This window comes from Microcaecilia unicolor, chromosome 1 (genome assembly GCF_901765095.1).
Source record: "Microcaecilia unicolor chromosome 1, aMicUni1.1, whole genome shotgun sequence".
In the NCBI taxonomy this organism is placed as follows: Eukaryota; Metazoa; Chordata; class Amphibia; order Gymnophiona; family Siphonopidae; genus Microcaecilia; species Microcaecilia unicolor.
The window spans coordinates 119,103,233-119,122,729 of NC_044031.1; the positions used below are offsets into that span (position 1 = coordinate 119,103,233).

The 19,497-nt window shown below is 43.1% G+C and overlaps 1 protein-coding gene across 2 annotated transcripts in view; it reads left to right on the forward strand.

Moving 5' to 3' along the window:
• Window positions 1-19,497, forward strand: part of CUBN (cubilin) — a 697,556-nt gene that overhangs the window by 470,740 nt on the left and 207,319 nt on the right. For both annotated transcript variants that reach the window (XM_030199596.1, XM_030199602.1), the window contains exons 37-38: window positions 1,748-1,953; window positions 11,756-11,937. In XM_030199596.1, coding sequence (XP_030055456.1) covers window positions 1,748-1,953; window positions 11,756-11,937 — 388 coding nt within the window. The remainder of the gene's footprint in view (window positions 1-1,747; window positions 1,954-11,755; window positions 11,938-19,497) is intronic.

Consider the following 19,497-nt stretch of genomic DNA (forward strand, 5'->3'; position numbering starts at 1 on the left):
CGTTAAAATATTTTTCTGATTTTTTGATGGGGCACGTCAGGAGTGGAGAATGGGCATTCCTGCACTAATCAGTTAGTGCATCTACATTACCTCATGTGCATGGAAACTGCAGGAGCCCTTATCACTTCGAAAATGGGTGGTGATAAGTGCTCATGCGTTAATTAAAAAAATAAATGGCTGTGCATTTATGGCAACATGAGTGCATGGCCATTAAAGACAAATAATAAAAAAACAATTTGTACAGTCACGATAATAATGGTCTTAGCGTGTGAGAGAGACCTACATAAGAACATGCTAAAGCCATTTTGTAATGCAGTTCAGTAAAAGGACTCCTATGTTAGCAAACATAAGGCTCCTTTTACAAAGTCACGCTAGTGATTCCAATGTGGCAAATGCACCAAAGCCCGTTCATTTCCTATGGGCTTCGTCGCATTTACTGTGTTGGAATCAGTAGTGCAGCTTTATGAAAGGAGCCCATAATCTTTTCTTAGATTTTCAACCTCTGAATTATAGGACAAGTAAGCTACCATTAAAATAATAAAAAAAAAAAATCAAAGTAAATCACATCTCAGAAAGGCCTGCTGCTTCCCATTAGAAGTAATAGTACAGGACTCAGCAAACAGGAATATGATTTCCCACACTGGAACTTTGGAGAGCATTACTTGAAATAGTGAAGAGATCCACATGTTTATGAGAGAAATTTCATAGTGCATTGGCCTTCTGGGCTACTCCAGAAGCCTATTTAGAAAATGTAAGAGCTGAAGAAAGTGAAGAATTCAATGAACATGAAACCTTAACACTTTCATCATTGCCTTGCCCTTTAGACACTAGGGCAGAAGTAAATACCCATCTATTATATGATTCATTTTCACACATATTCTTTCATTAAAATGGCACACGACCTAATACAAACCAAGTGGCAGTTTCTGAATTGTCTGGTGAAAATACCAAGGGATCAATATACGGCTGGTGTTGATCAGTGTTTTGCTGATCGCTGGCTGGCACTAAACCTGGAAATTCAATGTTGGCCATCTCTGGGCACCGACACTGAATTTCCAGGTTTGTTGAGCCAACTAAAAAATAGCCGGTTAAATATGATTTTCAGCACTTAACTGGCTACGGAGCACCACATAAAGAGAGAACAGACTTTTATGCAGTCCTATTTACGCGGTTAACCTGGCCGGTTAAATGTTGACTCCGCCCCTAGAATGCCCCTAAAATAGCTAGTTTTGAGTTTGGCACTAACTGGTTATTTTCACACTAAATAGTTAAGTGCCACTGAAAATGATCGCTTAGCCCCAAATAGGCAATTTAACTGACCAGGGGGTGTTTCTGACCAGTTAACTCGCTTTGAATATTGACCCTCAAGCTTTCAAGTGCCCCAGCTTTTGATAGTGGCCACTGTAAGCGAAAAGAGTGCCATAGAGATGATGTTATTGAGTAAAGGTGATCCTCATTATCGTAATGACATTGTTATACACATTCTAGGAAAACTACAGACTGTTGTTTAGGTTCATGTCATGCAAAATTTAAATACTAGACTCTTCCTTCTTTGATCCCGTGGTGCGAGGTCTCACTCAGGCCCTCTGAGTATATGGTCAGATTGTCAGAAACCTGTTCAAATACACATAGCAAGAACCTGCTAAAGAAAGAAAATGATAGCAAAACAGTGAACCTAATGCATGCTAGCAAATGAACATCCCTAATTGACTACAAATGTTTTGTGTTTGCATTCTTAATAACACAGAATGTTCCAGCTACAGAGCAGTGAGAACTGTGTCAGTGATTATGTGGAGATTCGAGAAGGAAATGCTACTGGACAGCTGGTGGGAAAATTCTGTGGAAGCTCCTTACCGGACAACTTCACATCGGTTACCGCACACATCCTATGGGTGAAGTTTGTCTCTGATGGCTCAGTTACTGACCTTGGCTTTAGGGCCACTTTCTCTCACTGTAAGTACCATACATTCTGGAAAATACAAATAAAGTTTTACAAAATAGTCTGCAATGCAAGAGAATATTGAACTTCTAAATTTAGGAACCTAACTTAACCTAAATTTAAGTGCTTAAAAGTCTGTGGCCTGATATTCAGCCGGCAGCGATCAGCGTTTTGCTGACCGCTGCCGGCATTATACTGGGAATGCACAGACATCTAGGTTCCATCGCTTACACCTCTGCTATAACTGGTAGAACTGCCCTTCAACCCCCTCGCCCAACACACACACCACAATAGTGATGCCCACTACAACTAATTACAAAGTCTATGAAAAGGCAGTATTGCAAATATTACACCATTCCCTAGAATGCACCTCTTATTGGGAAAAGAAAAGATGTCAGACTGCTACAAATCCCTACACAAAAAGTACATGCTCACAAAATACCTCACCTAGGTCATATGTGTGAAAAATGGAAAGAACCTGCAGAATTCATGATCACATATTAAAAAAAGAAATCTGCCAACTCCGAGAAGCTGGTCTCTGCTTGCAGTATATAACACTGGAGAAATAGATGCAGAAATGTGTTTTCTTTGAACAATGCAAAATACAAATATACCAGAGATGCTGCACATTCAGATTCCCAAAGCTGCAATATTATAATTACTAAACCAAAATTTAATAATAAAAAAACCCCTCTTTTCTATCTTGATTGTCTGGACAGCTTAGCCTCTGTAGACTGGCTGCAGCATGCACTTCACTTTCTTCCTTTGGCTTGTGTGGACTCAACCTAGGTAGGCTGAGCCCCATCTACTTTGGGCTCAGGCCAATGCTGTAATTGTATACCTTTGTTACAGCTGGAGGGGATTCCCAAGCCCTGCAGCTCAAGACTCCTGGCATCTCGCCCCTCACCCTCCCCACCAACAATCCAGCATCTCTCCCTTCTTTCAAACCCCTGTCCTCCTTGTAACCTTTTAAAACTTCTCCACTTCCAGAGGTCACCTGAAACAAGCAGCAAATCACATGCACTATTCATGCCAGCCCCAGAGCTTTCCCTCTGATGCAACTTCTTGTTTCCGCATAAGCAAGACCGAGTCCAAGGAAAGGCTCTGGGGCTGGTGCGAATTGCAGCTTGCTGCCAGCAACCTCTGGAAGCGAAGTTTTAAAAGGTACACGGGTTGATGCCTGTTTTGGGTGGAGTGAGGAGTGGAAGAGGGAAAGAGAGATGCTGGATTTCAGACAGGGGAGGGGGGAAGGAAAAGGGCAGAGAGAAAATATCATATGCATTAACTTTAGGCTCATGTCCATCCAGCACTGGCCATCTGGCTACACCATCGGGCTGAAGACTGAAGACATTGCTTCTCCCATGGTGGTGCAGAACCTGGGTTCTTTCACTAATATTTGGGAACCAAAAGTCAATTTTATCACGCAATGGAAAAAGTGCCTATACTCAGTACCACTGTATCCCTTTCCCCTTCCCTGAAAAAAAAGCCCTGGTTATTTATATGTGTAAATCAGTTTTTAAATGTGTAAATGGCTCCTAATTCTTCTAAAATCAATTCCAAAGAATAATAAAAATCACAACTCATGATATAAAGAAAGATACAATTGCTTAGCACACTTAATAAAAACCTATGTAATGTGGAGGGGCATTTTCGATGTGACATCTAAGTCTGACTTTGGATGCTTTGTCAAAAACGTCCAGAATTCGAATAGCAAATATGGGGCCCTGTGTACTAAGGCATGCTTGTGTTTTTACTGCGTGCTAACCGTATAGATACCCATAGGAATATTATGGGTATCTACATGGTTAGCACATGCTAATAACGCTAACGTGCCTCTAGCACGGCTTAGTAAAAAGGGGCCATAGTGATTTTTGAAACAACCATTTTCAAAAATGGCTGCTTGCTAGATGTTTCTACACTCTCTGTGTTTATCTTTTTGGCCCATTAAAAAAAAAAAGTCCAAGTGAAAAACGCACAAAATCAAGCCATTGGGATGTAGAAGGAGCCAGCATTCTTACAAACATCCCAGCTGAGCAGTGGGGCACTGTGGAGGGCACTGCACTGGAGGAATGCTGGCTTCGGCCTAACCCCTGGTAAGCCTTTTCTTGGTTGAGAGGTGCCCAGCTCTCCCACCGGTTGCCTTCTCAGGTGCCGTGGAGGACTTGCAGCTCATCTGCATATCCTCGGAGCCTTCGCCGGAGTGACTCCCAGGTCCGTTCCGATCCACTCGGGGCCTCTGCTCAAGGTGCCGCGCGCCGTTAGGCGCGCGAAAGCTTTCCTTCTAATAAGTTCTGGGAGAAGAGGATATTTCTCTGGTAAGTGAACAAATTTTGCTTGTGCTTTCGGAACTTGAAGATTGGGGTTTAAAGGAGGAACTGTAAGTTAGTGATAGGCTGATATCCTTAATACTTTAGCAAGTTTTAAATTACGGAAAAACTCAAAAAACACTAAGATGGAGTCAGCAGTCCAGCAGCGAGAGGGGTGCTATCCAGTCTTTTGCATTGAGTGTCACATGTATGATTATCTCCCAATTGGTGAGGTGTCATATGTGTGTGCCCGATGCAAAGAGCTCCTAGCTCTCAGAGAACGTGTCCGTTCTCTTGAGGCTAGAGTAGCAGACTTGATGGAGCTGAGGGAGACAGAGAGGTACATAGAGGAGACCTACAGGGATGTTGTAGAGAAGTCCCACCTCCAGTCAGGTAGCCCCTGTGCTACCTTGGAGGAGGGAGGTCTCCTAGAAGGAGAGCATCACCCTGGTGAAGTAGGAAGTACTCCTGTAGCCAGGACCTGCCCACCAGGGGATGTATCATCCTTTCGCACCGAGGATATATCTCCAAATGTTGCCCGGGAGGGAAAGGTTAGGACAGCTGTTGTACTTGGTGATTCGATCATTAGGCATATAGATAGCTGGGTGGCTGGTGGACGTGAGGATCGCCTGGTGACTTGCCTGCCTGGTGCGAAGGTGGCGGACCTCACGCGTCACCTAGATAGGATTTTATATAGTGCTGGGGAGGAGACGGCTGTCTTGGTACATGTGGGTACTAATGACATAGGAAAATGTGGGAGAGAGGTTCTGGAAGCAAAATTTAGGCTCTTAGGTAGAAAGCTGAAATCCAGATCCTCCAGGGTAGCATTTTCTGAAATGCTACCTGTGCCACGCGCAGGGCCCAAGAGACAGGCAGAGCTCCAGAGTCTCAATGCGTGGATGAGACAATGGTGCAGGGAGGAGGGCTTTAGATTTGTTAGGAACTGGGCAACATTCTGGGGAAGGGGGAGCCTATTCCGAAAGGATGGGCTCCATCTTAACCAGAGTGGGACCAGGCTGCTGGCATCGGCGTTTAAGAAGGAGATAGAGCAGCTTTTAAACTAGAAATGGGGGGAAGGCCGACAGTCGCTCAAAAGAGCATGGTTCGGGATAAGGTATCTTTCAAAGATATCACCATAACAGGGAAGATAGAGTATTCTGATAGTGAGGTTGCAAAAGAGATTGTAGTAGATCGGGTATCTTTAAATAACAATAAAAATCAGACAAAAGATTGCCAATTAATACTGTCAAGTACCAAGCATGATGTACTTAGGAACAACAAACATAGTTTGAAATGTCTATATGCGAATGCCAGGAGCCTAAGAAATAAGATGGGGGAGTTGGAATATATTGCACTAAATGAAAAATTAGATATAATAGGCATCTCTGAGACCTGGTGGAAGGAGGATAACCAGTGGGACACTGTCATACCGGGGTACAAATTATATCGTAGTGATAGGGTGAATCGGATTGGTGGAGGGGTAGCATTGTATATTAACGAGAGCCTTGAATCAAATAGATTGAAAATTCTGCAGGAAACAAAACACTCCTTGGAATCACTGTGGATTGAAATTCCATATGCAAAGGGGAAAAGGATAGTGATAGGAGTGTACTACCGTCCGCCTGGCCAGGACGAACAGACGGATGCGGAAATGTTAAAGGAAATCAGGGACGCAAACAAACTGGGCAACACAATAATAATGGGGGATTTCAATTACCCGCATATAGACTGGGTTAATGTAACATCTGTACACGCAAGGGACATAAGATTTCTTGATGAAATCAAGGACAGCTTCATGGAACAGCTAGTTCAGGAGCCGACAAGAGAAGGAAAAAGACTAGACTTAGTCCTTAGTGGTGCTCATGATCTAGTGCAGGGGGTAACGATACGAGGGCCGCTTGATAACAGTGATCATAATATGATCGGTTTTGATATTGGCATTGAAGGAAGTGAAACTAGGAAATCAAGTACGCTAGCGTTTAACTATAGAAAAGGTGATTACGACAAAATGAGAAAAATGGTGAAAAAAAGACTGAAAGGAGCAGCTCGCAGAGTAAAAAACTTGCATCAGGCGTGGATGCTGTTTAAAAACACCATCCTGGAGGTTCAGGACAAATATATTCCACGTATTAGAAAAAAGGGAAAAAAGACTAAACGTCAGCCGGCGTGGCTAAACAGTAAGATAAAGGAAATCATTAGAGCCAAAAAACAATCCTTCAGAAAGTGGAGAAGAGAACCAACTGAAAGTAACAGGATAGATCATAAGGAATGCCAAGCCAAATGCAAAGCGGAGATAAGGAGGGCAAAAAAGGACTTTGAGAAGAAATTAGCGTTGGAAGCAAAAATACATAGTAAAAATTTTTTTAGATACATTAAAAGCAGGAAACCGGCCAAAGAGTCGGTTGGGCCGCTGGACGAAAATGGTGTTAAAGGGGCGATCAAGGAGGACAAAGCCGTAGCGGAGAAATTAAATGAATTCTTTGCTTCGGTCTTCACCGAGGAGGATTTGGGAGGGACACCGGTGCCAGAAAGAATATTTGAAGCGGGGGAGTCGGAGAAACTAAACAAATTCTCTGTAACCTTGGAGGATGTAATGGGTCAGTTCAGCAAGCTGAAGAGTAGTAAATCACCGGGACCTGATGGTATTCATCCCAGAGTATTAATAGAACTAAAAAATGAACTTGCGGAGCTACTGTTAGAAATATGCAATCTGTCCCTAAAATCGAGTGTAGTACCGGAAGACTGGAGGGTAGCCAATGTTACTCCGATTTTTAAGAAGGGTTCCAGAGGAGATCCGGGAAATTATAGACCGGTGAGTCTGACGTCGGTGCCGGGCAAGATGGTGGAGGCTATTATTAAGAATAAAATTGCAGAGCATATACAAAAACATGGACTGATGAGACAAAGTCAGCACGGATTTAGTGAAGGGAAGTCTTGCCTCACCAATCTAATGCATTTTTTTGAGGGGGTAAGCAAACATGTGGACAATGGGGAGCCGGTTGATATTGTATATCTGGATTTTCAGAAGGCGTTTGACAAAGTGCCGCACGAAAGACTCCTGAAGAAATTGCAGAGTCATGGAATCGGAGGTAGGGTATTATTATGGATTAAGAACTGGTTGAAAGATAGGAAGCAGAGAGTAGGATTGCGTGGCCAGTATTCTCAGTGGAGGAGGGTAGTTAGTGGGGTCCCGCAGGGGTCTGTGCTGGGTCCGTTGCTTTTTAATGTATTTATAAATGACCTAGAGATGGGAATAACTAGTGAGGTAATTAAATTCGCCGATGACACAAAATTATTCAGGGTCGTCAAGTCGCAGGAGGAATGTGAACGATTACAGGAGGACCTTGCGAGACTGGGAGAATGGGCGTGCAAGTGGCAGATGAAGTTCAATGTTGACAAGTGCAAAGTGATGCATGTGGGTAAGAGGAACCCGAATTATAGCTACGTCTTGCAAGGTTCCGCGTTAGGAGTTACGGATCAAGAAAGGGATCTGGGTGTCGTCGTCGATGATACGCTGAAACCTTCTGCTCAGTGTGCTGCTGCGGCTAGGAAAGCGAATAGAATGTTGGGTGTTATTAGGAAGGGTATGGAGTCCAGGTGTGCGGATGTTATAATGCCGTTGTATCGCTCCATGGTGCGACCGCACCTGGAGTATTGTGTTCAGTACTGGTCTCCGTATCTCAAAAAAGATATAGTAGAATTGGAAAAGGTACAGCGAAGGGCGACGAAAATGATAGTGGGGATGGGACGACTTTCCTATGAAGAGAGGCTGAGAAGGCTAGGGCTTTTCAGCTTAGAGAAGAGACGGCTGAGGGGAGATATGATAGAAGTGTATAAAATAATGAGTGGAATGGATCGGGTGGATGTGAAGCGACTGTTCACGCTATCCAAAAATACTAGGACTAGAGGGCATGAGTTGAAGCTACAGTGTGGTAAATTTAAAACGAATCGGAGAAAATTTTTCTTCACCCAACGTGTAATTAGACTCTGGAATTCGTTGCCGGAGAACGTGGTACGGGCGGTTAGCTTGACGGAGTTTAAAAAGGGGTTAGATAGATTCCTAAAGGACAAGTCCATAGACCGCTATTAAATGGACTTGGAAAAATTCCGCATTTTTAGGTATAACTTGTCTGGAATGTTTTTACGTTTGGAGAGCGTGCCAGGTGCCCTTGACCTGGATTGGCCACTGTCGGTGACAGGATGCTGGGCTAGATGGACCTTTGGTCTTTCCCAGTATGGCACTACTTATGTACTTATGTAAGTTCCCAGGTATACATCTCACTGTCCTCCAAAACCCACCAAAAACCTACTGTACCCAAATATACACCACTACAAAAGCCCCTACAGCTGCAGGTGTCACCTGGAGGGAGGGAGGGAGGGAGAGAGGAGACATGATAGAAACGTTTAAATATCTCCAGGGCATTTATGTACAGGAAGAGAGCCTTTTTCAAATGAAAGAGAGCTCTGGAATGAGGGGGCATATGACAAAGTTAAGAGGGAATAGGCTTAGGAGTAACCTAAGGAAGTATTATTTCACAGAAGGGTGGTGGAGGCGTGGAATGGCCTCCCAGTGGAGGTGGTGGAGTCAAGGACTGTTCCAGAATTTAAAAAGGCATGGGATAAGCATGTGGGATTGCTTAGGAACAGGAAGAATTAGGGGTTACAGAGGATGGGTAGACTGGATGGGTCATATGCCTTTATCTTCCATCATGTTTCTATGTTTCTATATGTGGGTACAGCAGATTTTGGTGGGGTTTGGAGGGCTGACACATCCACCACAAGTGTAACAGAGTGGATTATTGGCCTGGGTCCCCTTCTCCACAGTGCACTGCACCAACCACTGGGCTACTCCAGGGACCTGTTTACTGCACTAATAGGATTGGCTATAACATCTGAGACTGTCATACAGGCTGGTGCGTACTGTTTCTTTTACATCTTTGGGGGGGGGGGGGTAGGAGGGGGTCATTGGCCACTGGGGGAGTAAAATGAGGTCATTCCTTTATTCCTCCAGTGGTCATATGGTCATTTAGGGCACTTTTTTTGTGGCTTAGTCATTATAAACACAACAGCACACAGAAGAACTGTCCTCCATGAAAGGCACCACACTAGCACTAAACAGTGAAGAAGACCAAAGAGTAGCTCACACCAAAGATGTCCAAATACACTTTATTCAAAAAATGTTCAAGACTCCACACTACCCATGTTTCAGCCTAAAGGGCCTGAATCAGAAGTCTAGAAGATTTTATCAGTAAAGGACATAAGACAACAATGTCTTCTCTTGTAGACTTCAAAGAAGTTCTCCAACTCTCACTGCAAACTGGACACCTGCCCCAGCTACCTATTAAAATCCGCCCCCCCCCCCCCCCCACCGCTTCATAGCAGACCTCACATCCCACTTAAACTACATGCTTCAACAAGGTCTCTTCCCTAAGGAAAATGGCAACATGCTACTCACCCCAATACCAAAAGATCCCAAGAAAAAAACGAAATCACTAACTACCGCCCAGTAGCATCAATCCCACTGGTGGTTAAACTGATGGAAAGCATGGTAACCAAACAACGTACTGATTATATAAACAAATTCACAATACTACATGAATCACAATCAGGATTCCGCCCCCTCCATAGCACTGAAACAGTACTAATTACCCTCCTAGCCAAATTCAAGCAGGAAATAGCAATAGGTAAAAGCATACTTCTCCTCCAATTCGACATGTCTAGTGCATTTGACATGGTAAACCATAAAATACTACTAAGACTCCTAGACTAATTCAGGATTAGTGGAAATGTACTCAGTTGGATCAAGGGTTTCCTAACCACCAGAACATACCAAGTGAAATCGAACTCAAATATATCATCACCGTGGAAAGCAGACTGTGGAGTACCTCAAGGGTCAGCACTATCACCGATCCTTTTCAACCTGATGATGACCCCATTAGCCAAGTCTTTATCCACCCAGGGCCTCAACCCATTCATCTATGCAGACGACGTTACAATATACATCCCCTTGGACACCATGAACTCATGGGCAAATGCATTCCAACTAAAGCTCAATTCAGAAAAAACACACTCCCTCATCCTCTCATCCCAATATAATACGAACATACCCACAAACTTAGTCACCCAAACCACATCCTCCCGATTTCAGATAGCTTGAAAATCCTTGGTGTCATAATCGACCGTAACCTTACACTCGAGAGCCAAGTTAATTCCATAATCAAGAAAATGTTCCACTCAATGTGGAAACTCAAACACGTGAAACCATTCTTCCCAAGGCCAACATTCCATAACCTAATACAATCAATGGTACTAATCCATGCAGACTACTGCAATGGAATTTATGCGGGATGCAAAGAGCAACTCATAAAGAAACTATAGACTGCTCAAAACACAGCAGCCAGGCTTATATTTGGAAAATCACGATTCAAAAGCGCCAAACCCCTCCGAGAAAAACTGCATTGGCTCCCAATCAAAGAACGTATAACTTTCAAAATCTGCACCCTGGTCCACAAAATTATCTATGGCGAAGCCCCGGGATATATGACTGACCTTATAGACCTGCCAACCAGAAACACAATTCGACCATCATGAACATACCTAACTCTTCACTACCCTAGCTGTAAGGGACTCAAGTACAAATCAACTTATGGATCCAGCTTCTCCTAGATAAGCACGCAACTGTGGAATGCACTACTGAAAGCCATAAAAACAATGTACAACCACCTTAGCTTCCGGAAATCATTAAAGACCATCCTGTTTGAAAAGGCATACCCTACTGACTCAACTTAAGTGGCTAAACCCAGCAACACAACGAAACCAAAGCCCGTAATGATTCTCTATGATTCTCCTAATGTGTCTGTAACACATGAACCTCTTTGATAATAACATCACTTTGTATTTGTTTCATCACCGGAGGCGACTAACACCTCACGGTACTATGTAAGCCACATTGAGCCTGCAAATAGGTGGGAAAATGTGGGATACAAATGTAACAAACAAACAAATAATAATAAGTGGTTGTAAAGAAGAAATTCTCAGAGTAATGACTCACCCAAGCGGAGTGCCACCATATGATCAAAGGCACTTCCTAGTGGGTGGATAAGTTTCTCAATCACTGAAAATCTCCTTATGTGAAAATAAGTACACCTTGTGCTCCCATTGCCAATCAAACACAATGTACAAAACCACACAAATAGAAAACAATACATTTTCAGTTTCTATCAAGCATACACATTTTCACAAAATTAAATCTACCATACCCATGTCCTTCCTTCTAAGAAAAGCACACTTATACAAACACACCCTCATTCTTACTTCATCGTATAGATAAGGAGCTGAAATCAATAATCATCCCCTTCTAGCACAAACTAAAATGTAATTCCAATAATCAATTCTGGACAGTATATCAAATTTGTAATAAACTGTAGTATATTTCAGCATTTCTAGCTGGGTTCTCTCTTAAATTAGTTGTGGTGAGTAATGGGTGCTTTTTTCCTTTATTTTGTTTCAGTGTTCGGAAACAATATTGTTGGAGCTAGTGGACAAATCGCTTCTCCACTTTGGCCCAGAAATTATCCTCACAGATCAAATTATCTTTGGGTAATTAATGTTAATGCCAGTCAGGTAATTCGAGTCAGAGTCTTGGAGATGGACATTGAAGATCATTACAGCTGCTCTTTTGACAGGCTGAGGGTGAGTACATATTTTCGAAGGAAATCCATTAACAGCAGCAAAAGATTTGCGGTGAAACTCAATAGAAAGGAAGGAAATATTGTTACAGAAAGGGCCTGGCTATCTGGAATGCCCTCTTAGAGCAGGTGGAAAGGGCAAAATCGTAACAGACTTCAAGAGGGTCATTTTATAAACGCTTTTCACATCTAAAATGTAGTTTTAAGTGTGTAATTGGGTTCTTATGAAATTAGATTTGCTCAAGATTTGCTTGTGACTGCTCGTTATGCTGTGACAAGGGCTGAATCATTTTCAATAGAACGCCCTGCCTGCTGTGGTGCATATTTGTTCCAGTGTGTTGCAGTTTAAGAAATTATTAAAGACTCGGGGGTCCTTTTACTAAGATGCGCTGAAAAATGGCCTGCGTTAGTGTAGGCATGTGTTTTGGGCACGTGCAGAGCCATTTTTCAGTGCGCCTGCAAGAAATGCCTTATTTTTTGTTTTTGCCAAAAATGGATGTGCTACAAAATCAAAATTGGTGCACGTCCAATTTGGGTCTGAGATCTTACCACCAGCCATTGACCTAGCGGTAAAGTCTCATGCAGTAACTGGGCGGTAATGACCTACATGTGTCAAATGCCACTTGGCGCGTAGCGGACGCACGCCAGAAAATATAAGTTATTTTTCAGATGCACATATTGGACGTGCGTCAAAAATGAAATTACCACAAGAGCCACGTGGTAGCTGGGCGGTAACTCCATTTTGGTGCGCATTGGGCACACGTAGACGCTTACGCGGCTTAGTAAAAGGGCCCCTCAGTTTTTTTCTTCAGGCTTTTTTTAATGGCTGATGATGACATCTGTGTATTAACAGTGGGGAATATAGCAGCACATTTGTTTGTTAATTTGTATAAGTATGGTTATAATTTTTATGTATGTTTTTATGGTAGCCGCTTGGGTGTAAGTGGGCTACAAACCTTTAAAATAAATAAAACTACACACGATGCAAGCCAGCATGTACTTTTAGTCAGTGTGTCCAGGGGCTGAGTTTGGGTGGAACATGGCTAGAGTCACAATTTACACAAGTATTTTATAAAATATGCATGTATGTGCTTAAAGTACATGCTATCATGTGCACCTGCTCTTCAACAGGCATAATATCCATGCCTTGCATATACAGTGGGGGAAATAAGTATTTGATCCCTTGCTGATTTTGTAAGTTTGCCCACTGACAAAGACATGAGCAGCCCATAATTGAAGGGTAGGTTATTGGTAACAGTGAGAGATAGCACATCACAAATTAAATCCGGAAAATCACATTGTGGAAAGTATATGAATTTATTTGCATTCTGCAGAGGGAAATAAGTATTTAATCCCTCTGGCAAACAAGACCTAATACTTGGTGGCAAAACCCTTGTTGGCAAGCACAGCGGTCAGACGTCTTCTGTAGTTGATGATGAGGTTTGCACACATGTCAGGAGGAATTTTGGTCCACTCCTCTTTGCAGATCATCTCTAAATCATTAAGAGTTCTGGGCTGTCGCTTGGCAACTCGCATCTTCAGCTCCCTCCATAAGTTTTCAATGGGATTAAGGTCTGGTGACTGGCTAGGCCACTCCATGACCCTAATGTGCTTCTTCCTGAGCCACTCCTTTGTTGCCTTGGCTGTATGTTTTGGGTCATTGTCGTGCTGGAAGACCCAGCCACGACCCATTTTTAAGGCCCTGGCGGAGGGAAGGAGGTTGTCACTCAGAATTGTACGGTACATGGCCCCATCCATTCTCCCATTGATGCGGTGAAGTAGTCCTGTGCCCTTAGCAGAGAAACACCCCCAAAACATAACATTTCCACCTCCATGCTTGACAGTGGGGACGGTGTTCTTTGGGTCATAGGCAGCATTTCTCTTCCTCCAAACACGGCGAGTTGAGTTCATGCCAAAGAGCTCAATTTTTGTCTCATCTGACCACAGCACCTTCTCCCAATCACTCTCGGCATCATCCAGGTGTTCACTGGCAAACTTCAGACGGGCCGTCACATGTGCCTTCCGGAGCAGGGGGACCTTGCGGGCACTGCAGGATTGCAATCCGTTATGTCGTAATGTGTTACCAATGGTTTTCGTGGTGACAGTGGTCCCAGCTGCCTTGAGATCATTGACAAGTTCCCCCCTTGTAGTTGTAGGCTGATTTCTAACCTTCCTCATGATCAAGGATACCCCACGAGGTGAGATTTTGCGTGGAGCCCCAGATCTTTGTCGATTGACAGTCATTTTGTACTTCTTCCATTTTCTTACTATGGCACCAACAGTTGTCTCCTTCTCGCCCAGCGTCTTACTGATGGTTTTGTAGCCCATTCCAGCCTTGTGCAGGTGTATGATCTTGTCCCTGACATCCTTAGACAGCTCCTTGCTCGGCCATTTTGTAGAGGTTAGAGTCTGACTGATTCACTGAGTCTGTGGACAGGTGTCTTTCATACAGGTGACCATTGCCGACAGCTGTCTGTCATGCAGGTAACGAGTTGATTTGGAGCATCTACCTGGTCTGTAGGGGCCAGATCTCTTACTGGTTGGTGGGGGATCAAATACTTATTTCCCTCTGCAGAATGCAAATAAATTCATATACTTTCCACAATGTGATTTTCCGGATTTAATTTGTGATGTGCTATCTCTCACTGTTACCAATAACCTACCCTTCAATTATGGGCTGCTCATGTCTTTGTCAGTGGGCAAACTTACAAAATCAGCAAGGGATCAAATACTTATTTCCCCCACTGTAGATGCTATGGCTGCTCTAGAATTTTCTAAAGTCACATAAGTGCCTATATATTTATGAAATAACATCAAAATAGGCACCTTCCCGCTCACTTAACTTAGGTGCTCTGTTATAAAATTAATCCCAAGAAGGCAAGAGATAACCACAGAGGATCTTACTTGCAAACAAGTGAGGAAATAGCAGAAAAATCAGTTGGCAGCAGTTTATCTCTGGTAGGACGCAAGCATAGTAATACCTTCTCTTTCCTAGTTGAAAGCAAGCCACTTACAAAGCTTGGTCTGACTACCAGGCTTCATTGATAAAATTAATTTGTAGGTGAATTCACCTTAGATCTGCATTCTGCGACAGCCCAATTAATCAAGAGGGATTGCAGAATCCAGTTGTCACTGAACCTGTAGAGCAGGTCCCAGTTGATCAGATCTAGGACCATTTTGATGTTGTTTCACTTGAAGACCTGTCTAGCTTAATTTACAGGTTTGGCAAAGGTGTTTTTTTTTTTAAATATCTTGATCCATGTCCAACTTATTCATTGAGACATCTCTCTTTTTTTGAATCTTGTGTTATCAAATGGAAATTGTCCAAGCTCCATGGGACTAATAACACTTAGGGATCCTTTTACAAAGGTGGCTAGTGTTTTTAGTGCACACTAAACAATAGAGATGCCCATAGAAATATATGGGCTTCTCCAACGTTTAGCACATGCTTGTTTTTAACGCGTGCTAAAAATGCTAGAGTGCCTTTGCAAAAGGACCCCTTACTGCGTTATTGAAGGACCCTAATGTGGATGTTCAATTGTGTACCAATTATAGGCCCTTACTTAGCTAAACTCTTAGAGGCAGTGGTGGCCTCCCAGCTTCAAGAATATCTCTGGATAGGTTTTAGGCTGAATTTGTATGTTGGCTTTGATCTCTGAACTCAGCCTTATTTTGGATAAAGATAGGACTGCCTTGTTATTGCAGCACAATCTGAGTTCAGAATTTGAACTTGTGGATTATGACAGACACATTTAGGTCTGTTGGTATCTCTGGCATTGTCAGAAGTTGGTTTGCAGCCTTTCTTAGATCTAGATCTTACTGAGTGGTTTGAAATGGGGAAATTTCAAGTTCTTGGGGCTCTTTTTGTGGGATTCCACAGGGAACCCCGGTGTTGCTTGCCCTGTTTAATATTTACTTATATACACTGGGTAAAGTATTGCAGACATTGGGTCTTTATTACTATATTTAAGCCAATGATATTCAGACTTAGCGCATACCATACTGCTTATGAAATGGATCGTAAAACTGCCATCTTAATTAGTCTCAAATGGTAACTGAAGTAAAAAGAAAAAAAAAGATGGCCATTGATTCAAAATTCAGGTCTCAGTCAGAGGGAAAATAGGTCCAGCTGTTGAACTTCATAAATTAGCTGGACCTTCGCCGAACTTCTGAGGTTAGAATCCTAGTGCCAGTAATCTGAGGCCTCTCGCTATGTTGTGCAGATGAATGCTGATGTTTGTTACAGCTGTTTTTGCCAGTCCTATAAACTTTTAACAAATCACAGCTGCAGTCCAGGCACCAGTAATTCTGAGGCTCTAACAGTTAAAAGGATCTTACTGGAATGGATAGCCCCTGAGGGACTGAAGGATTAGTTATCGTACAACAGTGACATCTACTGGCAAGTTTTAGGGCATATGATTGCTGGGTTCCAGAAGGACCTCTGGTGTGTGGACCCCAGCTGAGTTCTATTGTTGTAATGACTTGATTAAAGCCAGTTGAAAAAGCAGATATAAAAGACAGTAGAGGATGAACAATATGCTGCTCTTTTGCTGTTTGCTTTTTTTCTCGAGTTATTAAATTTAGGGATTTCTGATACTGTTTGTTGTTGGTTTAAATCCTTTCTATGTAATCGAGAATTTCAAGTATGCATAGGTACAGATAAATTGAATTGGAAAACTGTCCATTCAGGTGTTGCTCATGGTTTGTTGCTATCTACCCTGATTAACATCTACATGACACCTATTTGTAGAGTTTTGGGCTATATGGGTGTGAATTATCACATTTATGCTGATGATAACATACCATTTCTTTCCTTATTGAAAAATCACTTGCTGAATCTTTAGCTTTTTGTCTTTATGGTTAAGAACTTTAAACTCTTGGTTTACTGCTAATAAGTTATATTTAAATCCTACTAAAAGAAGGACAGGCAACGCGAGGAACCAAATCACTCCCACAGTCAGAGCCAAGCAGAAACAGGAAGGGTGGGAATTAGGATGACAACCGCAAGTCCTTTATTAAACTGTGGATTAGAGACAAGAGTGTAGACCCAACACGAGCCATATTTCAACTGTAAAGCCTTCCTCAGGTGTCTTTGAAGTGCAGAGGTATGCTTACACACCTTGAGTACAAAGCCTCATAAAGGAGAAGAACACATCTCACAAATCGACCGTAATGATCAGAATATCCAGATTCCACTACAGCAGTATGGCATATGTTCCTCTGCTTTGACAAGATTCTTGCTGTCCGCAGCAGTATCTGGATATTGTGATCATTATGGTCACTCAGCGATTTCAGAGATGCATTCTTGTCCTTTTATGAGGCTTTGTACTCAAGGTGTGTAAGAATATCACTGCATTACAAAGACTCCTGAGGAAAGCTTTACAGTTGAAACATGGCCTGTGTTGGGTCTATGCCCGTGTCTCAGTTCCTGGGTAGCGCCAGAGTCTGTGGTTAAAATGAAGCATTTCCCTTGGTGTGCTTTCCTGGAGCGAGAGCCGGCACTAGTGCATCTGTTTGTGTGCGAGCGTGTGGATCACTCTAGTGGCGGTTCACCTCCGTAGCGTGCTTTACCTTAGGCTTGCTTCTTTCGGGTAAGCAAGACTCTGGTGTGGAGGAATGTGCTTGCTCAGAATCTCATGACTGATCTGAGTCAGAGTGTGACTGTGCGCTTTTGTGTGCCAGGGTATGAGCCTTCATACATTCTGCTGTGTAGAATCTTCTGCAATGATGTTGTTGAACTGACTCTCCCCACCATCCTGCCCTATACCTTCTTATTACTTGGCCCTCGAGGTCAGCTGCTTCTTTCTGCTGCTGGAGCAGCTTCAAGGTGATATCTAGTTCTGCCTTCTTGCTTTCAATAGAAAACAAAAAGAGCGGGAGAGAACCAAAATAGACCAGGTCCACACCACAAAAGAGTAAGAGCACCAAAAAGTTTATTAGGACCCTACACGGTCCGTGTTTCGGCCAACCGGCCTTCTTCAGGGGTCTTCAAATTGATGTATACAGATGTACCTCCAGAATTCTCTTGGAGTGAAAGGCATAAATGCTGGTGCTGTCTAAAATCGAGCGTAGGCGTGAATAGTAAAAACCACAGACTCTGGCGCCACCCAGGAACTGAGACAAGGGCATAGACCCAACACAGGCCATGTTTCAACTGTAAAGCTTTCCTCAGGAGTCTTTGTAATGCAGTGATATTCTTACACACCTTGAGTACCATTGCAACTTAAGAGCAAGAGAGTTTGTAGCAGATCTGCTAAAGTGGCTTGTCCTATGTGATTTCAGGGACATGGAACTTCTAGTGCTGCCAGAGTATTGGGGCAGATTGTGCTCTGCAGGGGCTATGTGTGTTTCTATTCCTTTAATTATTTCAGCCACCATGGCCTGGCATGTGAGGACTGTGGCTTCTTGTCTCTCTCTTTTGGGGCAGACTGCTGTATTTTTCCTGCTTAGAAATTGACAATACTCTAGTGATTTTTGCTGATACTGCTTATAGGTTGCTTGCAATTGGTCTACATAGTGGCTCTCAGTCAGGCATCTTTCTGATACCTCATTTATTTTCTGCACTACTTTGAGTCAGAGTCAGCTTCATACACTGTCACCGACAGCGACCAAAAGAACAAGCAATTTGTCCCGCCCGTCCTAGAAGTACTGTATTATTCTCTCGTGCATTCAATAACATTCCATGGCTTTTTCCTCCAGGAAGCCATCCAACCCTTTTTTTGAAGTCCGCTAAGTTAACCGCCTTAACCACCTTTTCCAGCAGCGAATTCCAGAGTTTAACTACTCGTTGAGTGAAGAAAAATTTCCTTCGATTCGTTTTAAATTTACCACACTGCAGTTTTATCACATGGCCTCTTGTCATAGTATTTTTGGAAAGCGTAAACAGTCGCTCCACATCGACCCGTTCCATTCCACTCTTTATCTTATAGACCTCTATCTTATCTCTCCTCAGCCACCTTTCAGCCTATCCTGATAGGGAAGTCGTCCCATCCCCTGTATCATCTTTGTCGCCCTTCTCTGCACCTTTTCCAATTCCACTATGTCTTTTTTGAGGTGTGGCGACCAGAATTGAACACAATACTCGAGGTGCGGTTGCACCATGGAGCGATACAACGGCAGAATAATATCCTTATTTTTGTTTTCAATCCCTTTCCAAATGATACCCAACATTCTATTTGCTTTCCTAGCTGCAGCAGCACATTGAGCAGAAGTTTTCAATGTATCATCTACGACGACACCTAGATCCCTTTCTCGGTCCGTGACTCCCAATGCTGAACCTTGCATGACGTAGTTATAGTTTGGGTTCCTCTTTCCCATGCGCATCTCTTTGCACTTGTTCACATTGTGAAGGAGAGGACCTGGGGGTAGATAAGATGGAAGTGGAAGAGGAAGAAGGGAGGCAGCTCACGAGCAGACATAGGCAGAACAGAGCCTTGCCTCCATTCCATCCCCAGAGAGCGAGAGAAGTAGTAATGCCCCCTAGAAAAGGGTGGAGGAAAAAGGACTACATTACCCAGCATCCCCCGAGAGAGAGCAGAGAAAGGTTCGTGACCCCTGTAAAATG